Below are 23224 nucleotides of genomic sequence, written 5' to 3' on the forward strand. Positions count from 1 at the left end.
TATCGCTAATGACTGCACTGATGGCAAGCAGGGGCAGTACAAGTTATTGCTTGATGAGGTGATGCTGATGACAAGTCAGACATCAGAGGCGTATTAGACGCCGCCCGCCGCGGGTCGGCAACAGAGCCAGCGCCAGAGTCATTATTACGCAATGAACCACACTGGCAGCTTCTTCTTATTAAATGGAGCCGGTAGAGCCATCAGTCAAGCTTCAAGCTGTTGCTGAGCTGAAGGAGACTCCCGTGAAAACGCCTGATGAATGAAAGGCAGAGAGAGAGAGGGAGCGAGCGAGCGAGCGCTGTACACGCAAAGACATTTGATCCGGCCGGCTCAACTCCAAAAGCAGCTCATTGCCGCAGCCGAGGTAAAAATCACATGCGGTTACTCGACGCTTGTTCAAGGACACTACCGCTAACTCGTCAAGGTCAAATTGAAATGAGGTTTGCTTAGGATACTACGCACCAGGTGCGTGCTCTACCTTTTGCTGCTTCCGAGTTCCAGTGGTCCCCAAGGGCAACAACTTGCAGTATCTGGGAGCAAAGTTAGCATTGCAACAGTGGAGTGATGCAGTATTTCACCAAGAAAGAAAGAAAGAAAGAAAGAAAGAAAGAACGAAAGAAATGACTGCTTAGCCAGACACTTCATCTTATATATAATGGGAGTGAATAAGAGGGGAACTGGCTCCATTTGTTTGTGTTCAACAGTTCAAAAGCCAGAAGGTGACGAAGAAGAGCTCGCTCAATCCATTTTATTTCACTAAATTGCGTACAGAAAAGGAATCAATTCTCCAGCTGGCAACAGCAGCACTCCGGCTGGCTCTGGGATTCCTTTTTTGCTGTGTGGGGCCTGCCCTCTTCTCTCCGTTGTCTCATCTAGTTGTGGCCTTGGAGAGCCTCCGCCATGAACAGCTTCCCAAGGTTCTGAGAGGTGAATTCCTTCACGTTCTGGCAGTAGTTGTTAATTTGCCCTGTTGGAGAGAAGCCCAAAATAGCCAAGCAGCCCACACAAATCAAATCAAATCAAATCAAATCAAAAAGGTACAAACCGCAAGTGAGGCAAACAGCCGCCGATCATTTGTGCGCACCCAAGCAGGCCAAAGCGAGAGGAATGGCAAATGTTTGCCAATCAATGTTTTTGCCGTCATCGGAAACACGTCTGTTGCGTGCGATGTGCCGAAACCCCAAAAGATGAGCGTGACAGTTGTGCAGACGAATACGTCTTGCGCAAAAGGCCCACAAGATTCCGCAGGGCCGCCCTGGAAAATGCTGGAAATGGGCTGGGATTTTAGGCCATTTCAATTCAGCACTTTGCCTAGGACCCGTTCGGATCATCGGGACACGAAAAGGCCAGTAGGTACATTCTCTCGTTGGATTATAGCGTGCGTCATGATTTTCCTTTTGACGCTAGAGTCAAGAGTGCAAAGCATGCTCATTCATATTCATGACATGCTCGCTTTACAAGCAACATTCAGATAACCGCGGCGTTCTGAACTTCAATCGCTGAGAGAAGCCAGAGCCCAAATGACAATTACATTTTCCTTATTTCTCCAGCCCTACGTATACACAAGGTAGGTGAGCACAAAAATAAGCGTCTGAGCACAAGGAAATATTTCATTCTCGAGCGTTGATAATACCCACAAAACGGCAAGTCCCTTCTTCTCAAGTGCTATTGTGCTGTACCTGCAATAAGTAGCGTGTCCATGCGAGGTGGCGCCTGGGGGGGCTTGAACATTTTGCTAATGTCCTCCTCCGGCAAGGCTGCTTCTCCTCTGCTCTCTCGCTGGGCGTTCTCCTGCTGTCGCCTCTGGACGTACTAGACGCAAAGACGGACAGAGGCGCTATTAAAGGACGGACGGACGGACGGACGGAGCACAGGCAAACGTTACGTGACAGTGACGGAAGTGGGGAGAGATGAACAAAATGGCTAGACTTTGCGTATGCATGAGCTGCCAAGTTTCCACGGCTCTTTTGCGGAGTGACGACAGACGGATAGCATCTGCTGGACATGGGGTGGCCAGTGACGGCACTAACATGTCTTTGTGTGTGTGCGAGCTTGTGGGCCTGTGTTGATGAGAATTTTGCTGGGGGAGGATGATGACAACCACCGTTTTTTTCCATGCATAATGCGCCGCCATGTAAAATACGCACCCTAAAAATGGCATGTCGATGCCTGTACCCATGTATAATCCGCACCCAAATTTGGACTCCTACTTAAGTCCGTGAATGTAAAATGATTTCAGAAAGAAGATCATCTTTGGGAACAACCGAGTGTTATTCTGCCGGTCAGTATCACTGCGCACGCGCTAGCAAACTCAATAGCGAAGAAATGTTTCGGATTTGTGTAGGGTACATTGTGACAGACGGCAAACGAGCAGGTGATCGAGCAAGCCTTGTCTGATACCAGAGCATTGTGTTCGAAGTGAACAGCAGAGAAGAAAGCGCATCTGTAATGGCGCCCTCCGTATGATATCCGGATTAAAAAGAAAAAAAAAAAAGTACCCATGTATAATGCGCACCCCAGATTTTAGGACAATAAATTAGTTACGTTTTGCGCATTATACATGGAAAAAAACGGTATTTTCATTCTTAGAATAGGTTTAGCATCATCATTATTATTATAATACATGTGCATTCCATTTGGTGTGCGTGGGCGGGCGGGCGGGCAGGCAGGCAGGCAGGCAGGCAGGCAGGCGCTATTGCCTTCATTTGATTGAAAATGCGCTCTCCTTCTGGCTGTGTGCATTCGTTTTTGAACACACCAAATGCTGGAGCTTTCTGATTGACAGCTAATGAAGTCAGAGTATGAAATTCATCTCTGTGATATTGAAAACAGGCTATAAAAGATGACTAATTCAATAGAAAGAGGAGCTTTTACTGCACTGTCCATTTGCTTGAACGCCCCAAAAGTGTATTTGTCCAGCATTTGGAGCATTAGAACCTCCATTTGAAATGGGGAAGAGAAAAAAAAAAAAAAAAACGCCCACTACTTTTGCATCTCCCAAGCTTGCAATTGGGTGCACAGGTGGCTGAGGCGCTCTTTTGTTAGCTGGCCGGCCGGCTGGCTGGCTGGCTGGCTGGCTTCCTTGCGGTTGCGGAGAATTACCTGGTGCTTCTGCTGCTGCTGCTTGCTCACATTGCGGCTGTAGGTGTTGTACTTGACTATGTCTTGGTTCATGTCATCCACCCTGTCCATCAAGAGCTGAAGGCTTTTCTCCAAATGGTTGCTGCAACAAAAGTTCATCACATGTATGACTTGACGCATTCATTAAAGGCATCTTTCCGACAGCTCCGAACCCAGAAGCTAGCCACCCTCTTTCCCGGTTGTTGTTTTTAGGAAACCTTGAAAAGTAGTGACCTTTCCAACCTCGAATACCATTTGGGAATTCAAATACTTATGGTAAACGCTTGTGGGTCACAAACTGCATTTGTAACGCTTCCGTCTGCCAGCGCTCCAAATAACGCCATTGAAGGTCAGAGGACGCAGCAAAACAACAAAGCCCAACTCCCCTGGGTACTGTAAAGCAGAGCGAGGCGAGCGCTATTAGCCGCTCCGTCGTCAAGACTGACATCTCCGAGAGGACGCGCTGACATTTGATATATTGTTGCCATTATCAAAATATTGATCAGGCCTTCTTGTCATTCAAAAGATAATGGACAGACAAAAAGTGTTGCAATCAGGTCAAAGGAGGAATGACTGACTGCGTTCAAGTTGCAAGCTGGACGCCTTTGTCAATCTTTTAAATACGTAGAGGATGCTATTACTAGAACCAATGCCAGTTGATAAAGCGTAGTTACGGTATAATAATAATAAGAATACCTTTTCTCAAGTTGTCCAATGAATAAGAGAAATGTTGACCTTTCATTCTTAGCCATTGAAATCAAATGAATGATCTATCGTGCACCACTCAAGTGCCCGCTGAGCAATAGTTGTTCATGCTCCATGCCGCTAACGCAGTAAGGCCAACTTCAAAATGAAGCTGACCTTCCCAAATCAAATTCCAAGTTCATGATTGTACGTTGATCAGTTTGAACATGAAAATGTCTTTTGATTTACAGAAGACAACGTTCCAACTTGACTGGAATTGAGTTAGGATGCCATTTGATGCTAATAACTCTCAATGTGCTACATTGACACTTTTAGTCATCATTGTGCTAGCTTTTTCTTTTTAGGAGCGAGGAGCGAGCAGCAGCAGCAGCAGCAGCAGCAGCAGCAGCAGCAGCAGCAGCAGCAGTAGCAGCAGCACCAGCAGCAGCAGCAGCACCAGCACCAGCAGCAGCACCAGCAGCAGTTCACAGCCATTTCATGACTCGCAGCAGCTTATTTCTATGAATGATGGCCGACTAACACCCCGGAGCACGGAAATACATTTGTAGAAGGCTGAACAACGGCATTTATCCTGACCGACCTGCTGGATAGACTGAGGAGTTCGTGTTTGTCGGCGACTGTGGACTTGTCCTCCAGCTCCCACATCAGCACGTTGATCAGGTGAGAGTTTTTGATGACAATGGGCACCTCCTCGAACATGTGATCAAAGCCAATGTTAGCCTTCTTCAATCTAAGAAGGGGGGGGGGGGTAATACAAGACACAGACGTTCAGGTCAAATATGCAAATATGTTTGCTTTCATGCTTTATCACGACTCAAAAGAAGACTGGCTCAATGTATCTTTTGTTGCCATTTTGCGAGCCAGCTCGAGTCCCACGCACGTCAACAAATTGAGCGGATGAGCCAAACTCCGCCCTAAGGCACGTCATAACTATTTTGGGGGCCTATCGCAAGAGAGCAATGTAAATGGAGGTAAAAGAGGAGCGGCGCATTTCACTTCACAGATATTGGACTTTGTCACACTTAACACACAATCGCAATATTTCCAAGACAAATGTGATGCTTCAGATTCCACGTTGCTCCTGTCCAACCAAGACTCATTTGATGCTTCAGATTGTAAACTCAAGCCCGCGCCGTGCTCCGTGTACTTGGAGGGCGCATCCGAGTCCATTGTACTCAAAGACAGAATTGGTATTCTTCGAATAAAAGAGATCGACCGCCGCCGCGTCCAAAGACATGTATCACCACTGGCATAATTAACTTGAGGCAGGGCAATTGCATCAATTCAAATCAATCATTTTTGGCGGTGGGGGCGAGCCTCTGAGCAATGGGCGTCACAGCCGACGTAGGCGCAGGAGGCGTGCGTCCGTGCGTGCGTGCGTGGATGGTGACAAACAAAATGAGGATTGAAGAGACCTTGCGCAACGGAGCCGTGGCTTCCCACTACACCAGCACAGCGCGTGACTCAACGGAGCCATGGGGGAAAAGCATCCGTCATCAACTGATGCACACATTGACATACAAACCCTTCAGGTGTGAAATCTTTCTCTTTGCAGATCTCCATGAGTTTGGGCGTGAGCCTGTAGGCCTTCAGAGACAGCGAGCCTTGGGCCGTCTTTATAGGGTCTGAAACGGGGAAAGCCAGAGAGAGACGTCAAACAACTCATCGGATGCTATCCAAACAATACAAGAAAGTGGACTGACCGTAGATGAGCACCACCGACTCCTCGATGGCATGCTGGTAGCTGAACTGGGAGTCCAGCAAGGCTCGGCTGACAAAGGAGCCGTAGTAGGTGGACTGGTACCAGCCGACGTGCAGATGGTCGATGTTGACGTGACGCAGAGAGCGCATCATCTCCATCTGGTACTGGACTGCGAGCAGAAACACAAGAGTGAGGATTTCTTTGCCACCAAACGAGCGAGGGCGGCCATTTGCCCACAAATCATTTGGAGCGGACGGGTGTCTCGCTGTAAGGAAACGGGCTGGTCGAGCGGGCTGGGAAAAGCCCGCTTGGAAGCGTCCTTCCTGCCAGGAAGCGCAGCTTTTCACGCAGTGTGTTGAAAATGATTTACGTTATGAGCTAGCAAATTGTTTGTATTTGACAACCCCGCCATCATTTTCTTAGTCTTTGGCCACCGGGAGCGACGTCTCCATCTGGAGCTGCGAAGGAAGAGGGACAAAAAGAAACATTGGACAAAGTGAAAGGGCTCCACTCGCTTATCAGGTGATTGATTGGTGGTCCCGCCGTTTCATGTCTCTTCTAGAAATGTCCACCACTGACATTCCTTCCGCTTGTTCATTCTGGGTGCTGATAAATCTAGCTATCCCAGTGGAGAAGAGAAAAGACACATACAGACCGTCGCAGGTTACGGCTGGAGGGGACAGACAATCGTTTCAACAGCCGTAGCGTAGCGTAGCGGCAGACAGGCAGGCAGGCAGGCAGACGATATTGGCCAGCTGTGGCCCCCAGCTTCTTGTGACCCAAGCAGAGGTGGAAAGGGGCAACGCACTGCGCTGCGCTGCTGGCTAGCAAGAGAGAGCTCAAGGACACAAATAATGAGCGTACCTAGCTCAATATTGCAATCAGGACATCCCTCTGCCAACATGTTCTTCATTGCTTTCATTTAACTTCAGACATTTGCCAATTTGGGTGACAATCTACAGCACTGCATTTAAAAGCTTTTGCTTTCTTTCCCAATACATTCTTCAAGACACTGGACAAACATTCATTCATTCATTCATTCATTCATTCATTCATTCATTCATTCATTCATCCATGCATCCATCCATCCATGCATCCATCCATCCATGCATCCATCTTCCTCCTCAATGAATCCAATTTGAACGCTAATCACCACCATCCCAAAACGCTTTGTTACTCACAGACTAACTGGAAGCTTAAGTGTTGCTGCCCAGAGGGAAAGCAAAACACAAGCAAGCAGCCAGCATGTAAGTGCATAATTGAGTTGGCTTTGTCGCTCGCTGTTGGAGCAATGAAGCCGACAGACAGTCCCTGCTCTAATAGCGGATGACGCGAGAGGTGAAGCGCTGGAGAGCTTGCATGCTGCTGCAGGCCACAACATTTGGGAGATGAGAGCGGCCGCGTCTTCAAAAGTCAAGCTCCACCTAAGTGTGTGTCACAACACGTTCACGTCACCACATTGTCACTATTGCATGGCCCACAAATGACACACGTGCTTTAACAGTGAGAAAAACATCGGCTGTAGCTATTGTGCGCATGTCTGATGTTTGTAACGAGACATCCCCATCAAAATGGCTCCAGAATTCAATGAAGGAGAGGAGAGGAGAATCATGCAAGTTAGCCATGACAACTCACCTTTACTCTTGGCCACAATGCAATGCAATGCAATGCAATGCAATGCAATGCAATGCAATGCAATGCAATGCAATACAAAATTCTACTTCAAGTAAGCCAGAGAAAAACACCAACAACCCCATAACAGCAGCAAAGTATCCATTTTGGAGGAAACAACATTGGTTGTGGCAAACGATGAGGAGAAGACAAACCCCACATATGGCCTTCAGCAAAGCAGAACAAATATTGACAAGCGTCTCACAAACAGCTCTTTACTTTTGCTGTCAATCTTTTTCCATGTCTCCTCTTCTTGTGCTTGCTTACCCTCTAACTTTCTCCTATTATTGGCTCCTTTTTCATTTTGTCTTGCACTTTCTCTTCTTGTGTTCTACAACATGATGAGACAATGGAGCAGATGGCTAAAAGTGATGGAAATGAAGACTGCACCTGGGGGATCCCATCCACACGTGATTTATATCTGATTCCAAATGAGATCTCTACGCATCTGTGTGCTAAGAGCCAACCTTGCATTTGCACCGCGCAGTCAAAAGGTGACAGCGAGCGAAAATGTTCACAGGGTACCATCAGCGCACTCATCTAATTGGCCTCACTCGGGGAGAACAAGGAAAAATCAATTTCCCATTTGGGACAGGTAGAGTTATTTATTGAAGGGCAACCTCCAAGAAGGACCTCATCACAGCTTCTTGGAAAGCGCACGCACGCACCCACCCACCCACCCGGCCAGCCGGCCGTCTCCAGTGTGTTTACAGCAAGGAGTTGAGGGGTCACGGCATTTTGAATCCTCTGACTTCAATGAACCTACGTCTGCTCCAAATGACAACGTGAAGGCTGACCTTGCAGAAGCTCCTCGGCTTCTTAATGCATTCATTTGCATTTCGACGGTTGTCCAGGTCCAATACGACATGAAGCGAAAGCAGACCACGGTGGCTGCAGCATCTGCACCAGCCACTCTCAAGCATGCAGTGGGGATATTTGTCGACTCGAAACAGCCATCATTGCGATCTCGCAAATCACCACGGTGAAAACATGCGGATTGACTCGGCGAGCTATTCCCTCGAAGTATTCCCTCGGTGTCGACGGCTGTCGGACATGATTTGCAAGGTAACACGAGAGGAAAGTGCAATCTCAGCTCTATAGAAATGGATCAAAAGCCACCCACAGAGCGCCTGGGGATGGAGACTTCTTGCTTCCATTGTATTAGGGGTGACAAAAAGCGGCCCTTTTTGGAGTGCAAACGGCAAATGACGACAACAACTGAATGTCAAATAGACGCAGCCACAAACGGCGCCCACGGATATCATTAGATCGCTCAACACAAAGATGAACCGCGTGCGCCGCCGCCGCCACCGCCGCCGCCGCGTCCACTCCTCTCACTTTTCAGGGTGATTCAAGGGGGCATAAGGATTTAATGAGCAGCAAACGGCTGGCTGACTAGGAGTGCGACGGCAAAATATTGCAGCTTTTGGTCCGCTCTGCACAGGACAATCATGGACCGCGGGCGGGTTTTTACACAGATGCATTTGCAAGCAAAAACCAGCCCAAATCATATCCCCCGCTTGATTGAAGCTGGCGCTACCAAAGGGCGGTCGGTCGGTCGGTCGGTCGGATCAATGAAAAGCCTTTACCTTCATCAAAGTCGGCATCATCCTCAGTATGCTGCGGGAAGGGGAAACAGTTGGTGATCTCCAGCCGATCATCAACCACCAGGCCCAGGAGGACGCCCTGAACCACCTCGCTGCTCTGGCCCTCTTCGTAGTGCTTGATGATCTTCAGCACCACCTGCAGCAGCCAAATAAGAGACAGATTTAAATGGCGTTGTACATGTGTGACAATGACAATAAAGAACTATTCGAGAAAGATAGATAGATAGATAGACTTTACTCAGAGCTTGTTAATTGGACAGGTTCCAATGAAAAGGAGATCTTCAAAATGGAGCGCAATGGCGGGAGCGCATCTTGCGACTTATGTGGCAGGCAAGCAGACTGCTGACAGACTTCAAGTTACAACAAACGCACTTGCACTGTTAACACGGCAAGCGTCTGAGGGTTAGGGGAGCCCTCCAGCGACACCTCTGACAGGCAGGCACATCCTGTGATGCAAGCCGAGACGAGAGCTAGTGTTACAGCGCATGGCTGCACTCTGGCAATTTTTTGTTCGCTACCTGAAACCGACACGTTTGCTGACACTCCAATTGAGGTTACACGTTTTCATTTAACTGCACAAAGTTCTGGCTAATGGCAATGGACAAGGAGTCAAGAAAATCTCATTAGCGCGCTATTGAATACACATTGAGGTAAAATATTGAGATATGAAATGAAGGTCCCAAGACTCCAGGGCAAGTTTAATTAGCAAGATAAAAGGAAGGCAGCAGCTGGCAAGTTCAGCTCCTACGTTGAGGCGCACACACACACACACACACGCTAAACTGCTTTTTGTCCATGGCAGTGTGCATGCGAGTGTGTACCCGTGGAGTGGAGCAGTACATGGAAGCCAAGCTACTTTGTCCTCTGCTGTATAAAAAGGGCTACTACATAGTGGGCTTATCCATCCATCCATCCATCCATCCATCCATCCATCCATCCATCCATCCATCCATCCATCCATCCTATGCTTATGTTGCCACTCAAATTCCCCTCCCTCCTTTTGATCTAATGCATTTTTATGACTCCCTTTAATGACAGCCTATTGTTTGTGTGTAGGGACTGCTTCTTTCACACTGGCTGTCATTAAACAAAGAAGAAATAGATATTGCCCTCTGTTGAGATAAAGAATGTATACACTGACGCCGGATAGATTTTATTTGATGACAACACACTAACACAACATGAATAATGGATTTGCCTTGGTAGAATAATCGGAATTGAGTTGCTCCTGTTCTGTTTGCGGGGTCGCTAATCCCATACATACATTTCAAGAAAACTAGGATGGGACGAGATGTCTGAGAATGAGGGGAGATTTTTTTTTTTTTTAATTCTAATACAACATTTGATATATTATTGATATCTTATTTGATATATTTTTTCCTTTGTTTTTTTTTACATGAATTTAGTGAAAATGCACAAAACGAAATTGCGTCTCATCCGGGTTACCGTTTGTAATGATTTTGGTGACTATTGGGGTAGTGGTGACGTGATGACATGAGATGACTGTTGGCTGCTGAAATGCGTTCATGGCTCCATGTCAAACAAGATGGTACTCGAGTCCAAATTGATCTCTTTTTTCGCGTTTTAAGCAACAGCTAAATAGGTAGCTTTTTGCTAGTTGTGAAACGCACTAGTGGTTGACAAAAACAAGTCAGGTCTATCTCTTCACGTGACAATGCGTCGTAACCATATAGTAATGAAATGATTGATCGGTCGGTCGATCGATCGATCGATCGATCGATCGATCACGACGTTTACTTTCGACGCCAGCAATCAAGAATTTGCATCTTAACGCCACGATGATGACTGCTCCGCATCTGGTAAAGGTGCTACCTTTTTCGAACAACATTTCCCATCAAATAGTGAAACGAAAGCGTTCTGTGGCACATACCAAACCATCGATCTGGATCTGCTTCACAGGGGAGTCCAAAGTGCCACCAGTCGAGGCCATTGCGACGGTAACCTAGTCCACAGCTCTGACTTGGAAACGCTCAACAAGCCGCTACACGAGGAAAAGGGGGACACAATTGAGAACGGACATTTCCGATATGATGTGAGTTTCCTGTTCGTGCAGAAACACACGCCACAAAGTTGAATTCCGAGCACACCGACACGGTATAATCCCAAGAATTCTGGGAATGAAGACTCTTAAAACAATGTCAAGTATGCCATCATTATTACAAAATTATACCTGTTCCTCCCATTAACGCCTTTTATGTCATTTCCTTCGATTTATTTGAATTACATTTACATTGTGATGTCCTGGAAATCAAATCTTTACAGATGTATCACTAGACATTACCCAAAGACTAAAAAGGTGGGACACTGCACGTATCTGTAACAAGTACATTTTCTAGTTGCAAAAAGGTGTACAAGCATAAATGTGAAACACAAAAAAAAAAGCTAAGGAAGTTTAATTGACAAAACTGTCTGAATTTTATAACTAAAGTATGATATTTCTGGCCCCCAGGGAGGAAATTTGACCGATTCACTTGTATTTGGGGGGGGGGGGGGGGGACACACACAAGGAGGTGGAGTTACACTTTTGAGAACTAAAACAGTACCTTCCCATATTATGTACATAGCCGCTGCAGCGTTTCACATGAGTTCTCATGATAGAAACGTAAGATTTACAGGGCTAGAGGGGTACTGTTTCAAAGTAGAAAAGTTAACTTAAAAGCAAATGAATCAAAGCATACAAATTGGTGATGGAAGTGTGTCGTTGTTGTTTTTTATATAAATATAACTGTTAACATTCTTTTGTTTGAACTAAGTGAATACAGCATGAGTCCACCTGAAGTACAGTCAAATCATTTTCAAACATCCAAAAACCTTTCCAACTAACCAACCCCACCTTTCATCTTGGTTGGGGGTGTATGAGAAAAAAACAAAACTGCGCGTTTATATATAATAATAATAATAAAAAAAAAAAAAAGATGTCTGTGGCAATCAGTGTTTTTTCCTCTGTCAATGTTTAAATAAGATGGAATCGTGGTCCAGCGGTGGCGACGATGTCACTGTAAGGCTCCGTCTGGGTGACTTCAATAGCTTGCTGCTTCTTGAGGACCAGGAAACTGTAGAACTTAGCGGCTGCCTGCTTCTTGTTGTTGTTTCGGCATAAGTCAAGCAAGCTGACCGAGTCTGCTCCGGTTTTTGCCATGACGCGCTGCACGGGCAATCACAAGTTAGCAAAGTCATCAACACGAGGTTTTCAGATTTGTACAATGTCAGAACCCGAGCGGCCCCCAATTCGATGTGTACAATGTCAGAAACCTTGGCGACGACCGGGGGGGGGGGGGGGGGGGATCTAGATCCGGGTTAAAACAAATCACGCCAATCCACTGCTGTTTTTTTCACCAATATTGTACTTAGCCATGTGACCATCTCAGTAGTGTTCACAAAAATATCTTGATTGGCTAGCTTCTGGGAATAATAGAAATGCACTATACTGATGTCAGAGACATGGGCTTGAGGTAAAGATGGTCGCAAAATAAGTATTTACATTTGCGCCAATCGGATTATCAATGGAGCTAAAGCACCCGTTGTTGGGAATCGATTTAACTGGTTAAAAGGCTACAAGAATGATTGGAACCAGCCAAGAATGATTTTGTACCTGAAGCCCGTGTAGCATCTGTTGAGTTCTCTTGTTCCATCGCTTCTCTTCCTGGTCCTGGTCTCCAGCCTGACCTTCTTCGTCCTAAATCGAGACAACACAAAATAATCAGGTTGACAAAAAGAATCCCTCTTGCATTGCCATGGCTTGAATGGTGCTTTCTGTTTTGTTGTAAAGCACTCTGGGCACCAGTTGGCTCTATAAATAGAATTGGCTTTGATTGAGCTCCGCGTGAAAGAAAGTTATGCGAGATGGACCGATTCCGGTTGGAAACATGAAGGGTACACATCGAACCTCTTCTTCGTCGCTCTCATCCTTCTTGTCTTTGCTCTTCTCTCCGATGAGGTCCAGTTCAGGGACAAGCTGCGTGAGGTTGACGGTGGTCTCCTCCGGGGGGAGGTCAACCTGCGGCATGTCCAGCCTCTGAGACAAGGCCGAGCGGTCGGCCAGCTGTTGCGGCGGCTGCTGCTGCTGCTGTTCTAAGGCGGCCATCTGAAAGGGTCAAGAAGCCATGCTCAGTCCAAATCCCTCACATTGTGTTCCAAAACAACAGGTGAAGTGTTTTCTTTTCCAAAACTCACAGGCCCGACGGCACTCTCCTTTTCGAGGGTCTTGCGTTTGACGCCACGAGGAGTGGAGGGAGGCGGCATGACCGTCTCGTCCAGGGCTGTCCTGCTGCCTTCCATTGCAGAGGCAGCCAGCAAACTGGGCTCTTCCATGATCGTCTGATCTATATGGTGAACAGCTGTATTGGCTAGCTACTCCTCTAGAATTGTGGAGGAGCCCCCAAAAGTCATCTTACCAATGACATCTCTGTGCTGACCCATGACGTCCTCCCTGGGCACCTCTGGGTTCTCCAGCTCTTTGAGGAATTCATCCAAACTGTCTGCTTCGCCACCCTTTCTCCTTTTCCTGAGCTCATCTGGCACCAGAGGTGTCAGACAGCGTGTGAACATCTAAATGCAGAGAATATTAGCAGAGTAAAAGGGTTATTCAAAAAACACATACAGCATTAGTTAGACAGTGTGACCAAAACAGTTCTGATCAATTATGCACAAACACATTTTTCTCAGTATTTTGAAGACGCGTACGAGGCCGTGAAAGGGGACGGAGGGAGGGAGGGAGGTAGGAAAGGAAGGGAAGGGAGAACACAGTTGACTTTCTCATTCTGTTCCTTAAATGTCACTACCTGGCCAGCAGATCAATGAAAGATGGAACTTGAAAAATGTCCTTTCAAGCGCTTGAACATCCCTATGTTGTGGCAAATGACAATTTGGCTTGCTCTCAAAAACACACGCTCACCCACCAGCCATTTTGGGAAAGTGCGCAGCAAAGTTTTCACTTGACTGGCCAACATTCCTTACCTTAAGCAGCCTGGCATTCCAGAGAGGCTGAGCGGGAAGAGAGAAGAGCTTCTCTACTCCCCCAGTCTCCTTCCACATCATCAGCTTTTTAGTGGGAGGGGCAAGGTCCAACGTGGTCACAATATCCGAGTAGTCCGAGAGTTGGGCTCTGATGGTTTTACTGTCCAATTCCTTCACGCTGTCTACGATCAGCTTCCTCTTACGCTTGGCCTTGGTCTCTTTCACTGAAGAGGAGTTGAGACAAAAATCAGCCACTTTCCATCGTCTGCAGCATTGTTATGTTGTTCAACAGAACCATTTTCAATTCCGATCAGAAAGCGGCTCCAAACTATTTGACTAACCGGTGATGTCGATGGGCTCCAGTGCAAACGCTTCTTCCTCATTATGAACAAGAGTGGTCTGTTCCGTCTGGTCAGCCATGGCCGGCAGCGGCTCCGCCGGCCCCGAGTCCGGGCTGTCTGGACCCGCTAGACGTTGCAAAACGGGAATTAGGACGAGGCCCAGCCGTGTGGTACACGGCTACTCGGAATTCCATTCTCATTTTTGACACAATCTTTATCTCGCCGGCAACTACTTACGTGATTGGAGGTTGTCGAAATCGTCCTCATCGTCTCCGTGATCTGGAGGCATCATGACACTCCCGGTGATGGCCGGAGGGTCGTCGAAAATGCCACCGCCGTCTTCGGAGCTAAGTAGCTTATCCACTGAAAGAAAGATGTCAAAACCACCACTTCCACATCAAGACTAACAGGGGAGCTGCCTTTGGAGAGCTCACCTAACATTCCTCCGTCACTGTTGCCCAAGGAGGCGTCTCCAAAGTCGTCATACTCCATGTGGTTGGATTTGTCGGGCAGATTGGCCGGACCGGGCTCGGGCTCTAACAAAAGGTTGGAGGCCGTAGCGCCGTGCATGATATCCTCCTCGAACGTGCTGGCGTCGCGCATCATCTCCCGGTCGTCCATGCCAAAGTCAGCTGAGGCGAAAAGCAGGTAGGTCACGTGTAAATGAGGTTCTTCTGCTCGAACAAAACGACATTCCACATCAAGAGTAGCGCATCGCCGTTATGACCTACCAAAGTCATTGTCTTGCAAAAGGCTGAGATTGCCAACATCCTCTCTCATGGTAATCTCCTCAACTCTGCTCTGGTTCAGAGTGAACTGCTGGGCCACGTCAATGTCACTGTGCGCAGGACAACAGTTGGCGCAAAATGAGCGGAGACAACTACTCTCAGGAGAGCAGCATTCTTATCTGTCGTTGCCTTTTCCAGATTGTGACGAGAAGAAGCGTGAAGAGAAGACACGGACTTACTCCAGGTCAGGAAGTGGCTGGTCAAAGTCATGAAACTCTTCAGGTAAAGTGATGGCATTGTATGCTGCCTCTCTGTTTTCCTCAGGCAGATCCACCACACCTGGACACAAATAAAAGCCACAACGCTGAAACTCAGCACACCGCAAAAGGAAAGGGCTATCGGAGCAAGTGGATGCCACCGTACCTGGCCTGAAAGCCATTTTGATTTTGATAAAAGCTTCATTGCAGTCAGCCAGCAGGTACTTGGCCTTTCTGTGGTAGATTCTCACCACCCCAAGAAGTAAGTGGCCTGACGTGCGCAACGCCATCTTCACCTGTGAGCACAATACCAAAGAATGCAATATTCCAGAGAGAAAGGGCCTTTGGCTGAACACACGGAATCAAGTGGATTTTGGTGTCATGGTTACCTTGGGCGAGATGATGCTCTCCACACTGCTCTCCAAGTTGCATTCAAACACATGAGCCTTGGTCAGCTTCTTGTCCCAATGGGCCGCCAGCCAAATCTTGGCCAGCGGCCCACGTTTGCTGAGGACAAAGTGGGCGTAGAACATCGCCTTGGTTCCACTGCCTCACACACTGACAATGGCCTAGGCTCACCTGTTGAGCAAAATGGATTCCGTTCAACACAATATATTGCAGCTATTATTGGGACCTGGTCGGATTGAATCATTCCAAAAAAGAAAAGAAAAACTACAAAAGGGGCATTTCAAATGTGTTCAACACATGCCATTGTTTGCCAAATGTGGACGGAATACTTGGAATTACTAGTAGAAGCCCAGGAGAGAGAGAAAGAGAGAGAGACTGTTGTGAGTTCCGACAGCCCAGATGGCAAACGGTAGATTGAGCAGAAATGGAATCATTCAAATGAACAAACGAGTTACCTAACGGTAGATCGATTCAGAGAGCGCTCAAGAGGAAAATGTAGACAATCGCGCCAGCAAATACGTAATCGGCGCCATGAGCGAAATTGGACGCCAAATAGCATTAGCATTAATTACGCGTTCGCGTGTGCTAGACGTTTTCAGCGTGGCTCTTCCGACGTCTTCTTCCCGAGTCCAAAGTGCATTTATTTTTAAAACAACACTACATTGTCATAAGTGATGTTCTAGCTAACGGCTAACGACTCGTAGCACGAAGGAAGGCCTGAATTAGCACTACCGTGCTTGCGTACTCCCCACCTGCCCCCTACCCCCACCGATCCAAAAAGAAAAGAAAGAGAATGGCACAAAACAATAGGCATCCAAGTGAGAACCTACTTACCGGCGGTACACCGATAGATTGTGGAGTTCCACAGATAATGTTCCTTCTCTCCGCGAATTTCTCCCCGTCGTACTCATTAAAACAGAAAAGATGGCGCCAGTCGCCTTCCTCCCGCTCACCGCTGCCCTTTTAAAATCCACAGGATGTTTACAGTCAAAAATGGCGGAGGAGGAGTTTCCTGAGGGGGAGGCAAGGCGCAGTGAGCACTTGCGGCCGACAGGGGGAGGGCAACCAAATCAAGTGAGAATGAAAAAGATTCAAACCAAATCGTTTAGATAGAAAATAGTTCCATTAAAACAATCGTATTCGTTAGTTTATTTTTTGGTATTTATTTTATTCTATAGGGTTTCCATTTTTTGTCAATAGGCAGTTTGATACGAGTTAAACATATTAGGAGGAAAATACAAGTAAAAGCAGCTTGAAACAAACCCATTTTGGATCACATCTTTTTATTTAGACTTGCAAATGAAAAGGCTAGTGTTGAGGCACTGAGCATATGAAATATGGTGAAGGGCTTGTCACTGCTCTCCTCAGGCCGGCCACTGGATGTGAAACAGTGGGTGGAGCGCTGTATCATTAACAACAACAACAACAATAATCATCATCATCATCATAAAAAAACACTAGAACTATAAAAACGCATCCAAAATAGTGTTATCCTCTTCATTTTTAAACGTTCATGAACGTGTGCATAGTACTGTATACTGAGGGGAGGAGTTTCAGAACGCTGCAGTAGTATGTTACTATTTGGAGCACAAACAAAAGAAAAGCATCCAATTCCAAGACGCGGGCTATTCCATTTCTGATTTGTCCATTTTAGGTCTTCGGTGCCTTCAAAGAGAGATGGCGCTGCGTACTCTGCTACTGCCCAAACATGAGAGAGAGAGAGAGTGAGAGAGAGAGGACGAGGTGTGTGCAGTCTTCCGCTGCATCTTGCCGCGTCCCCCCCCCCCCCCCCTCTCTCTCTCTCTCTCTCTCTCTCATCCGTACGTGCTTCTCCACTGATCCAACAGAAGAACCGGACGGACACCCCTTTCTCAGCAACGTCCAGAGAGGGTTATAGTCTCTCGATGTCCCTGTACTTCTTCCTCAGTATGGACACCTGGTCTTTAAAGAGGACCGGGTCGAGTCTCATCTGAGAATGAACCAGCGGCATGGTGCCAAACCAGTGGGCAAACTTGTTCATACAAGTCTGACGCTGAGCAAAATGGTCCGGGTCGGCCCAGCGGGAAGCCCGGGAGCTCTGACGGGATTGACAAAGACAGTCGCGTGTTATTGGGATCCATCAGAACACGTTGTTGGCAAAGAATTTGCTGGCGAGGCTGTACAAATATCAGAATTGAATTGTGACTAAGCCCTCCTTTGAATTTGCAGAATAGCCATTGAAATTGAAAAATTGCTGCCTGCCCCATACTTTTTGGACACTTTGTTTGGAGCGCAGTCGTGAAACAACGCATGGTCTCATTCTCAGCGTTGTGATGAAATTGCAGCCAATTCAATTCAAATTGTACATTCCGTGGGTGGGTGAGGTGGGGTGACGTCAAATTCATCCATTGAATTGAATTGAATTCTGAAATTTGCATAGCTCCGTTTGAGCGTCCGTTACCTGAGCCATCATGGTTTCCTTGTATTGTTTCTTCTGCGTCACTTTGATGGGGGGCAGCTTGGAGACAGAGGACACCAGGAAATTCATCAGAATATCCTCACAGTTTGACATCTGGTCCACCGTGCTCTTCAGACTAGCCGGAAGGTATGTCGTGTACAGGTAGTGGTAGTATCTGAGGACCATACGTACGGGTTGAAGAGAATCCAACCAAAAGTGCGGTGCGGTGCGGTGCAGTGCGGTGGGAGCGGCCATGAGGGCAGGCAGGACTAAGTACTTGTGATAGACGGCGGCTCCGGTCAGCACCATGGAGTAGTCGTTGGTCCATTTGGAGGTGTAGCCCCAACGCTCCTTGTCGCTATCCCAGAAGTGGCTGCGAGCCGGGTACCCGACGATACGATCGGGGAAACTTCGCCACACTGTGAAGGCGAATTCCAACTTGACAAGATGGAGAGAGGCATGAAGAAAACTTGGGATGAAAAATCCTTCAGCACTTTGTAGTTGTGGCCTGACCTCTGCGGTGGAAAGCACAGCATCCTCGTCCAGACCGAGCACTGCGTCCGTGGGGATGATGTCGTAGGGAAGGAAGCGGCTGCTGATAACCTGATCAAATGAGTGGGGGGGGGGGGGATCATTTTTGAACGGAAAATACAAATACATGACGACTACATGTACAATATGAAAGGCAAGTACAACTCCAATCCAAACTCAAGAGGTTAAATGGAGTCAAGGAGTTTTAGATGGTGGACAGACAGACAGGCTGGCGCAGGTGTGAAGCAGCCAGACTATGGATGCTCGTAAAAAGGAATGTGACAAGATTCGGATTTCGTACATCATTTGGATATATAGCCCTTGGAGAATCTGAAGTGAGGATGGTGTTAAGAAGGTTGGGCACTTTTTCAACTTCAATCGGATACCCTTTTACCTTGTTTTCCCCCTCAATGACAATGACAGGAAGTGAGGTGACGGGCCAGCGGTGGTTGGCGGGAAGAGATTTGCCACAGTTCCACACGACTATCACCTGCACAAAGTATTGATTGGTTAAGTCAAATCAAGTCTGCTAAATCTCTTTACCTGCTCAATTGAAGTATGAAGACGCTAATTCGCACACAACTCCAGATGTCCAGAGTCATTTCAAAACACTTTTGAAGAAGAAAATAGCATCAAAATCCAACCGGAGCCTGGCCATCTTTTTTGGCCTCCGCTTCCAAAGTCAAACCGAACCAAATTTCCACTTCCGAACCGATTGGAGTTTGCAAGTAGAGGTACCACTGTACTGTGTACAGGGGTAAGGGCCTCAGAATGCAAAATTCATATTGAGGGCATATAAACAGAGCCAATGATATGGCCATCTTTGACTCACTCACCTGTGCACAGTACTGCGATTTGGCGACAGCTGTGAGCAGCTTCATGACTGGCTGGGACTGCGACACCAGTGGGCTCACTATGTGAATGACAGCTGTAAACTTGGGGGACGTCACCATTCCTGAAAAACACTCACCATATGGCCATGAGAAGAAAGGAAGGAAGACACCCCATTCCAAGTACAGCATAAGAAGACTGGACGGACCTATCTTGTTCTCAATAAAGGCCAGAATAGAAAAAACAAGTCATACGTTGTAATAGGACTTTTTAGGGATCAACAGACTAAAACAGTCAAGCTATGTGATAGTGCAGCTAGTGGTAGAGTGTCCGCCCTGAGACTGGAAGGTTGTGGCTTCAAACCCCGGCCGACTTTCAAAATGAGACCCATTGCCTCCCTGCTTGAAGGGCTGGAATTGGGTTAGGGTTAGATCACCAAATGATTCCCGACCGCCACTGCTCCCCTCTCCCCCAGGGGATGGATCCAAATCCCACGGGGATGGCTTCAATGCAGAGGAGCAATTTCACCACACCTTACTTAGTACTTACCAAGCTTAGCGTAGTAGAAAGGGAAGTCTCCAAGGTAGGTGGAGTACTGGGGCAAGGCGGAAAGACCACCGGGCAGACTGTTCCACATGAGCTTACTTCTGGACTTGTGCTGAAGCACCCGGTCTTGGATGATCTGCGCAGACAAGAAGGATTTGATTGTGGGCCAATGATGGCTTCTATCTGAACAAATCACAGCTTGATCACTTGAAAGAAATAACACTAGATACAAAGAAATCTCTTTTAAAGGCGCTTTTATGCTTTCCTCTTATTTATGTCACGCAACATCTTCTATTAATAGCAAAGCCTTGAAATAAACTGCCACAGATCCAATCCAGTGCGTCATGAAAACGACACGCGACACACTGAACCCACCCGTCCGTCCGTCCGTCCGTCCAAATGCACACGTTTGATGACGAGATGCGCCCTCATATGTATTCTAGTAACTCAAAGGACTGGCAGACATACCTCCAATGTGGTCCAAACTATTTTGTCCACAGAGTTGAAGTAGGCCTCCCAAAAGAATTGGGTATACTGCCTCAGGGAGAGAATCTTCTCCTGGTGAATGGAGCGAAGCGTTGAGGGAACCTGCCATACAAGCAACGAGAAATGGGCTCCCAAACCAGGAGAAAGGAAAGATTGTGCAGGTGGATGGCACGGACGGCTCTCACCCATCCCTACACGCGAGTGAGTCTGACCTGAAGAAGTAGCCTTTCATCACCAATCACAGCGGCCGTCTTCCAGTCAATGATCTCGGAGAAAGGCAATTCCCAGCCGTTACTTAGCGTCACCGGGACACAGGCTGCCTAGGAACGGAAAGAAACAAATGGAATTGAATGAATTGTGCTTGGTTGGCAAAGAGTCGCTCCTCCACTGCACATACGCTCATTTCTGAAATTGCAATTGGTGACATCTTGGGGAAATGATGTCACCATTTGTGAGCATTGGCTCGATTGAATTCAGGGTCTCATTGTTTGACAGAGGAAGAAAAAGGTTGAAATAGCAACGTGTGACCGACCTGCAACGCCTCTAAGAAGCGGAAAGAACCCAGCCGACGTCCTCGTGGAACAAGACAGAAAGTGGAGTTGGAGAGCATCTCTCTGTAGTCGTACCTGCAAGATCAAGGTTGAATTTGGGCTCGAACGACGTCCAATTATATAAAAACAGTCACACCAAAGACTTGTTCCATTTGATTGTTGGTCGTTTTTTTTTTAATAACATACAAGGCAACTTTTTTCAAAAGCCGAAGAAAGCCTAGCAAAGACAAGGGAAGACTCAATGATTCCAACTAGCACTGCACTCACTTGTCATACTCGGCATTGTCTTTGTCACAGCGTGCATCTTTATGCTTGTGCCAGTCCTTCCCGTGCTTGCAAGTGGTGAGAAGGACCACGTCCTCGGCGTTATGCACATGATACAAGGCGTTCCTGGTGTCAGAGCCTATGCCGGTTAAATATCGCTTTCCCTTGAACACCAGCAAGTACTTCCTGAATGGGGGGACGGCGTTGTATCGGAGGTATCCCCGTTCCCCTCCTGTCCTGGGGTGTTCTTTTGAGAAAAGGGGGATGGAGATATCAAATTTGGGCCGAAAGTTCCCGGTGCTGATGCTGGCCTTTGCCAACATGGCCAGGCCAATGTCGAAGCCCAGGTCTTCCGTGTAGTCGGGCCAGGTGCCAGAGTACAAGTTGAAGATGATGTGGTTTTGACCCTGGTTCCATTGAGGAAGACTCTGGACTTTTGTTTTCAGGTTGGGCACGTATTGCGCCGACAGCTGGTCCCTGTCCAGCGTGTCCAAACCGAGGACAAACACACACGCCTGGCTTGGGTCTGGCGTAAAAAACCTGGAGCCTTCAATCGATGACAAAATGTTCCGGTAGCTCTCGGACATTTTCTCTCCCTTCTGCTGGGGATGGATGTAAACTTTGAAGCCATTTCTCTCACAAAGAGAGAAGTCAAAGCAGGACTCCATTCTGCATGGCTTCTCAGAGAAAAGCTCAGGGAGCGAGTCTCTCAGTCTCAGCTCATTCACATCGTCCTTGGAGTCTTGTTCCCCGGCGCTGTAAGGTTCAACGAGCCCGGCCGAGCGACGCCACCGTGCTGCGGGCAATAAAGTACCCGCATCACGCCGGCTCAGACTTCGTCTGGAAAGTGGCACTTGGATAGCCCCGAAACAAAAGAGCAGAAGAAGACACGCGCCGGCAGAGACCAAAATGAAGTAACGTTTTTTGGCCTGCATGTGTTCTACGACGTGAGCCAAGATGTTCGGGGATAGAGCAAGCCAAAGAGTCCCGTCGCTTTACCAACGCTTGTGGGAGAGTTCCGCCGCCATCGCCTTGCAACTTTGCCACCTTCTGCTTCGGATGCCTTTCGCAAGTCCGGCAGCTGATCCAAAGCATGTGGGCGATTTCTACTATTCATTCCGTTTACCCCCAGCCGGCCGGCGGGACGAGCGACATCGACGTATGGAGGGAGCGCTACTTTCAATTTTCAGCCAGTCTCCATTTCGACCAGAAAGCCTATAGGACTCCAAAACCCCCAACGCAGCAAAACCCCTAAACTTACGCGAAAACCACCGAACCCAATGCTCGGTCGTGCACGCAGTTCTTGCAAACCCAACTCTTTGCTCCTTTCGGACACAAGCTAACGTTGGAGCCTCCAAGGTTTAACATCACGCATTTCAAAGGCAAGTGCCAAGAGAATTGCTAAGGCACACATGTCTTGTTTGGAGTTTGCTGACGTCACATGTTTTTAAGTTTTTCCTTGCCCTTTTGGGAGCTTAAGATCAGGGGATGCTTTGAGAATAATTGTCAATTTCTGTCTATGTGAAGCCCTTTGAGACTGCTTGTGATTTAGGGCTATACAAATAAACTTGACTTGACTTGACTTGACATGTTAGGATCAAACGACTCTGGCTGGCCACCAGCAAAGATCTCACAACATTGCCCCGGTTAGCCTGCTAGCTTTGTAAACATCGAAAGGAGCTTATCGTCCGTTTGAAAGTGAAGACAGACTCGCTGATATCCCAAACACATGCCAACTTCTCCTCGGCTCCCCTTGTTGGTACAAAATAATTAATTTCCCAATGATCTCTCACGTCCTTAACAGATTCAGATTGAAATCAGCGTCTCTCAAATTCATGAAACAAAAGTAAGTTGGACACTAAGCAGAGGCAAAGGACCGCCGCTGAACTGGAGGATGTGACGTTGCTCTGCCATGTAAGGTGCGTTCCCTTTCTGCGGGAGCGCGTCTGAAACGGGTGACGTTTCGGTGGAGCGGTCCACAAAACATCACAAAAGTCACACCAAGCGTTCTTGGCACTCATTTGTGATTGATTAAAACGATTATTGACCGTGTTCCGAATGA

At 47.5% G+C, this 23224-nt stretch overlaps 3 protein-coding genes across 5 annotated transcripts; all 3 read right to left on the bottom strand.

Annotated features, from left to right (window-relative positions):
• Positions 1–733: 733 nt before the first annotated feature.
• On the bottom strand, positions 734–10857 carry LOC133160705 (eukaryotic translation initiation factor 3 subunit H). The gene is made up of 8 exons (XM_061288625.1): positions 10697–10857; positions 8788–8941; positions 5529–5696; positions 5351–5450; positions 4406–4555; positions 3103–3223; positions 1680–1812; positions 734–967 (listed from the first exon to the last, which is right to left on the bottom strand). Exons 1-8 carry the CDS (start codon positions 10754–10756, stop codon positions 873–875), a joined length of 981 nt encoding a protein of 326 aa, XP_061144609.1. The 5' UTR covers positions 10757–10857; the 3' UTR covers positions 734–872.
• A 217-nt stretch (positions 10858–11074) lies between these two features.
• On the bottom strand, positions 11075–16510 carry LOC133160704 (double-strand-break repair protein rad21 homolog A-like). Its single transcript, XM_061288624.1, has 14 exons — positions 16351–16510; positions 15498–15687; positions 15275–15404; positions 15091–15190; positions 14855–14961; positions 14558–14755; positions 14361–14486; positions 14124–14249; positions 13783–14006; positions 13221–13374; positions 13000–13148; positions 12713–12910; positions 12419–12502; positions 11075–11971 (listed from the first exon to the last, which is right to left on the bottom strand). Exons 2-14 carry the CDS (start codon positions 15639–15641, stop codon positions 11780–11782), a joined length of 1932 nt encoding a protein of 643 aa, XP_061144608.1. The 5' UTR covers positions 15642–15687; positions 16351–16510; the 3' UTR covers positions 11075–11779.
• Positions 16511–16782: 272 nt separating this feature from the next.
• LOC133160425 (exostosin-1a-like) lies at positions 16783–23078 on the bottom strand. 3 transcript variants are annotated; one of them, XM_061288064.1, is made up of 12 exons: positions 22741–23078; positions 21166–22593; positions 20880–20973; positions 20560–20667; positions 20330–20449; positions 19865–19997; positions 19321–19439; positions 18879–18974; positions 18467–18556; positions 18231–18391; positions 17957–18128; positions 16783–17593 (listed from the first exon to the last, which is right to left on the bottom strand). In XM_061288064.1, the coding sequence occupies exons 2-12, from the start codon at positions 22095–22097 to the stop codon at positions 17408–17410; spliced, it is 2211 nt and encodes a 736-aa protein (XP_061144048.1). In that variant the 5' UTR covers positions 22098–22593; positions 22741–23078; the 3' UTR covers positions 16783–17407. The 3 variants fall into 3 exon arrangements, 2 of the variants coding, with proteins under 2 accessions (XP_061144048.1, XP_061144047.1); XM_061288063.1 differs by lacking the exon at positions 22741–23078 and having other exon boundaries at positions 21166–22644; XR_009715892.1 differs by lacking the exon at positions 22741–23078 and having other exon boundaries at positions 17456–17593; positions 18260–18391; positions 21166–22661.
• Positions 23079–23224: the final 146 nt, after the last annotated feature.

The sequence above is a fragment of the Syngnathus typhle genome, linkage group LG10 (assembly GCF_033458585.1).
Source record: "Syngnathus typhle isolate RoL2023-S1 ecotype Sweden linkage group LG10, RoL_Styp_1.0, whole genome shotgun sequence".
Lineage (NCBI taxonomy): Eukaryota > Metazoa > Chordata > Actinopteri > Syngnathiformes > Syngnathidae > Syngnathus > Syngnathus typhle.

Excerpts from the sequence above, each read along its gene's own strand:
- LOC133160705 (XM_061288625.1), bottom strand. The coding sequence starts at position 10,756 with ATGGCCTCGACTGGTGGCACTTTGGACTCCCCTGTGAAGCAGATCCAG. Across the intron at positions 5,451-5,528 it reads GTCGGTGGTGCTCATCTACG|ACCCTATAAAGACGGCCCAA; the intron begins GTCAGTCCACTT and ends TCCCCGTTTCAG. Across the intron at positions 968-1,679 it reads GGACACGCTACTTATTGCAG|GGCAAATTAACAACTACTGC; the intron begins GTACAGCACAAT and ends TCTCTCCAACAG.
- LOC133160704 (XM_061288624.1), bottom strand. The coding sequence starts at position 15,641 with ATGTTCTACGCCCACTTTGTCCTCAGCAAACGTGGGCCGCTGGCCAAG. Across the intron at positions 14,962-15,090 it reads CAGCCACTTCCTGACCTGGA|TGACATTGACGTGGCCCAGC; the intron begins GTAAGTCCGTGT and ends TCCTGCGCACAG. Across the intron at positions 12,503-12,712 it reads ATGAGAGCGACGAAGAAGAG|GACGAAGAAGGTCAGGCTGG; the intron begins GTTCGATGTGTA and ends GTCTCGATTTAG.
- LOC133160425 (XM_061288064.1), bottom strand. The coding sequence starts at position 22,097 with ATGCAGGCCAAAAAACGTTACTTCATTTTGGTCTCTGCCGGCGCGTGT. Across the intron at positions 19,440-19,864 it reads TTTCTACTACGCTAAGCTTG|GAATGGTGACGTCCCCCAAG; the intron begins GTAAGTACTAAG and ends AGTGTTTTTCAG. Across the intron at positions 18,975-19,320 it reads AATCGCAGTACTGTGCACAG|GTGATAGTCGTGTGGAACTG; the intron begins GTGAGTGAGTCA and ends TACTTTGTGCAG.